Source organism: Sinocyclocheilus anshuiensis, unplaced genomic scaffold (genome assembly GCF_001515605.1).
Source record: "Sinocyclocheilus anshuiensis isolate Anshui unplaced genomic scaffold, SAMN03320099.WGS_v1.1 scaffold103, whole genome shotgun sequence".
NCBI lineage: Eukaryota > Metazoa > Chordata > Actinopteri > Cypriniformes > Cyprinidae > Sinocyclocheilus > Sinocyclocheilus anshuiensis.
In genome coordinates, this window is record NW_015548201.1 from 575,857 (window position 1) to 577,564 (window position 1,708).

Sequence of the window (1,708 nt, forward strand, 5' to 3'; positions counted from 1 at the left end):
CATTGGTTAAGCCCTAGATTAGTTAAAACATTTCAAAATACAACTGCATTGTTTTACTTTTTGTGATTAAAAGACAAATATTTAGTCGTTTGAAAATTTCTTAAAGTATTTAAACATTGTCTCGTTCTAGTGAATCAAGTTTCTGCACCTTGTGAGCTAAGTGTATTGTCACACCCCTAGTGTTTATGAGCGTGATAAAGCTCATAATTTTTCAAGTGTATGATATAGCTTTCATTCTTCAGGTCAATCATATATTCATGAAAAAAAAATCAGTTTGAATAAGGAAAGCGATAACTTTGCCATAGTATTTCCCTGCAGAAGAGATGAAAACAATAAACCTGTTTGCTTCTTGTTCAACAACCGACAGAAAGAGGAAAGAGATGAAGAGTATCAGCATCGCAACAGATTAGACTGGGAAATGGGAGAGAGAAGCATTAATCGGTTCTTGGCGCTCTTGGAAGAAAAGAACAGAAAAAGTGTTCAGATGACATTAGATGTTCTGAAAGAGCGAAGACAACTTGAAGCCTGTGTCTCTAATCTGATGGAGCGAATCACTGAGAAGGAGTTAAAAACCCAAGAACTGACGCAGATTCAGGAAGCCCTAGGACAGAACAGAGAAAAGATTGAGAAGTGTGAGAACTTTAAGTTTACAGTCCAACAGGTTTTCAAAGAAAAAGTCCCCATAAAACCTGTAATAGTGTGGTCGTGGTCTTTTTTGAAGAAATGGAACGACTTGGCAACCTGCTGCTCTGTCTGTAAGGAAACCTGTCATGATGAGTATGGTTGCTGGTTGATCCCTTTCGATAATGTTAAAAGGTGTCAAGTCATGAAAGAAGACCACTGCACTGTGTGTACTAATAAGTGTCATTACAGCAAACACAACAAAGAGGACAAAAAATATGTGACAACGACAAAGACAGTCACTATGACATTTGATGAGCTCCAACAGAAGTATCCAAAAAGTGGGGAAAAGCCTAGAATCACCAATTACACAACTTATAAATATGAAGATACTAAACAGGAACATGAAAGTATCATGAAAGAGTTTCAAAGAAAAACAGAAATCGAAACGAAACTCGACAGTGATCTGGAGAAGATTAAAAATGAAAAGTCCAAACTGCTGCATGAAGCTTATACGATCATCATGAATCTGTGTAAGATCGCATTAAAAGCAGACAGCGCTTTCACTCTTCGGCATCTGGATTTCCTGATTCCCCGACTGAAGGAGGAGGGAAAAGATGAATGGATAAAGGACCTGGAGGATCTGAAGAAAACTGGAGAACAGCAGAAAAATAAGGGGGCCGTACATCATTTAATGGCTTTTTTTGGTAATTTAACTGGTAAAAAGTAATAAATGCAACAAATACAGGGCTTAAAGTTCTCCGGCACCGTGCCGGATCTCCGGTGTGCAGCGTTTGGCTGCAGAAAAAAATAATCCTACATTTAAAAAAATATTTGTTGATATCACGTTTGAGTCCATGAGTTCGCCTACCAATGGTATGAGAGAGCTCAGCTTTCACTCTCAACCAAACTAACATTACTAGCCAATCAGAAGTTTTTGCTCTTATAAACACGAGACGTGCATAATAGTATCCAATTGCGCGCAGAGTCGCAGCTGATGAATGGAAAAGAAGCTTGGGTCTGGAGCGCGACACATTGAAAAAGCTGCGAGGCGCAATGGTCAAAGATTTCCATCTAGCGTCATATT

At 38.6% G+C, this 1,708-nt stretch overlaps 1 protein-coding gene across 1 annotated transcript in view; it reads left to right on the forward strand.

Moving 5' to 3' along the window:
- LOC107653302 (uncharacterized) overlaps positions 1-1,351 on the forward strand; it is a 55,021-nt gene extending 53,670 nt beyond the window's left edge. Inside the window, exon 4 of the mRNA XM_016439980.1 lies at positions 306-1,351. Coding sequence (XP_016295466.1) covers positions 306-1,351 — 1,046 coding nt within the window. The remainder of the gene's footprint in view (positions 1-305) is intronic.
- Positions 1,352-1,708: the final 357 nt, after the last annotated feature.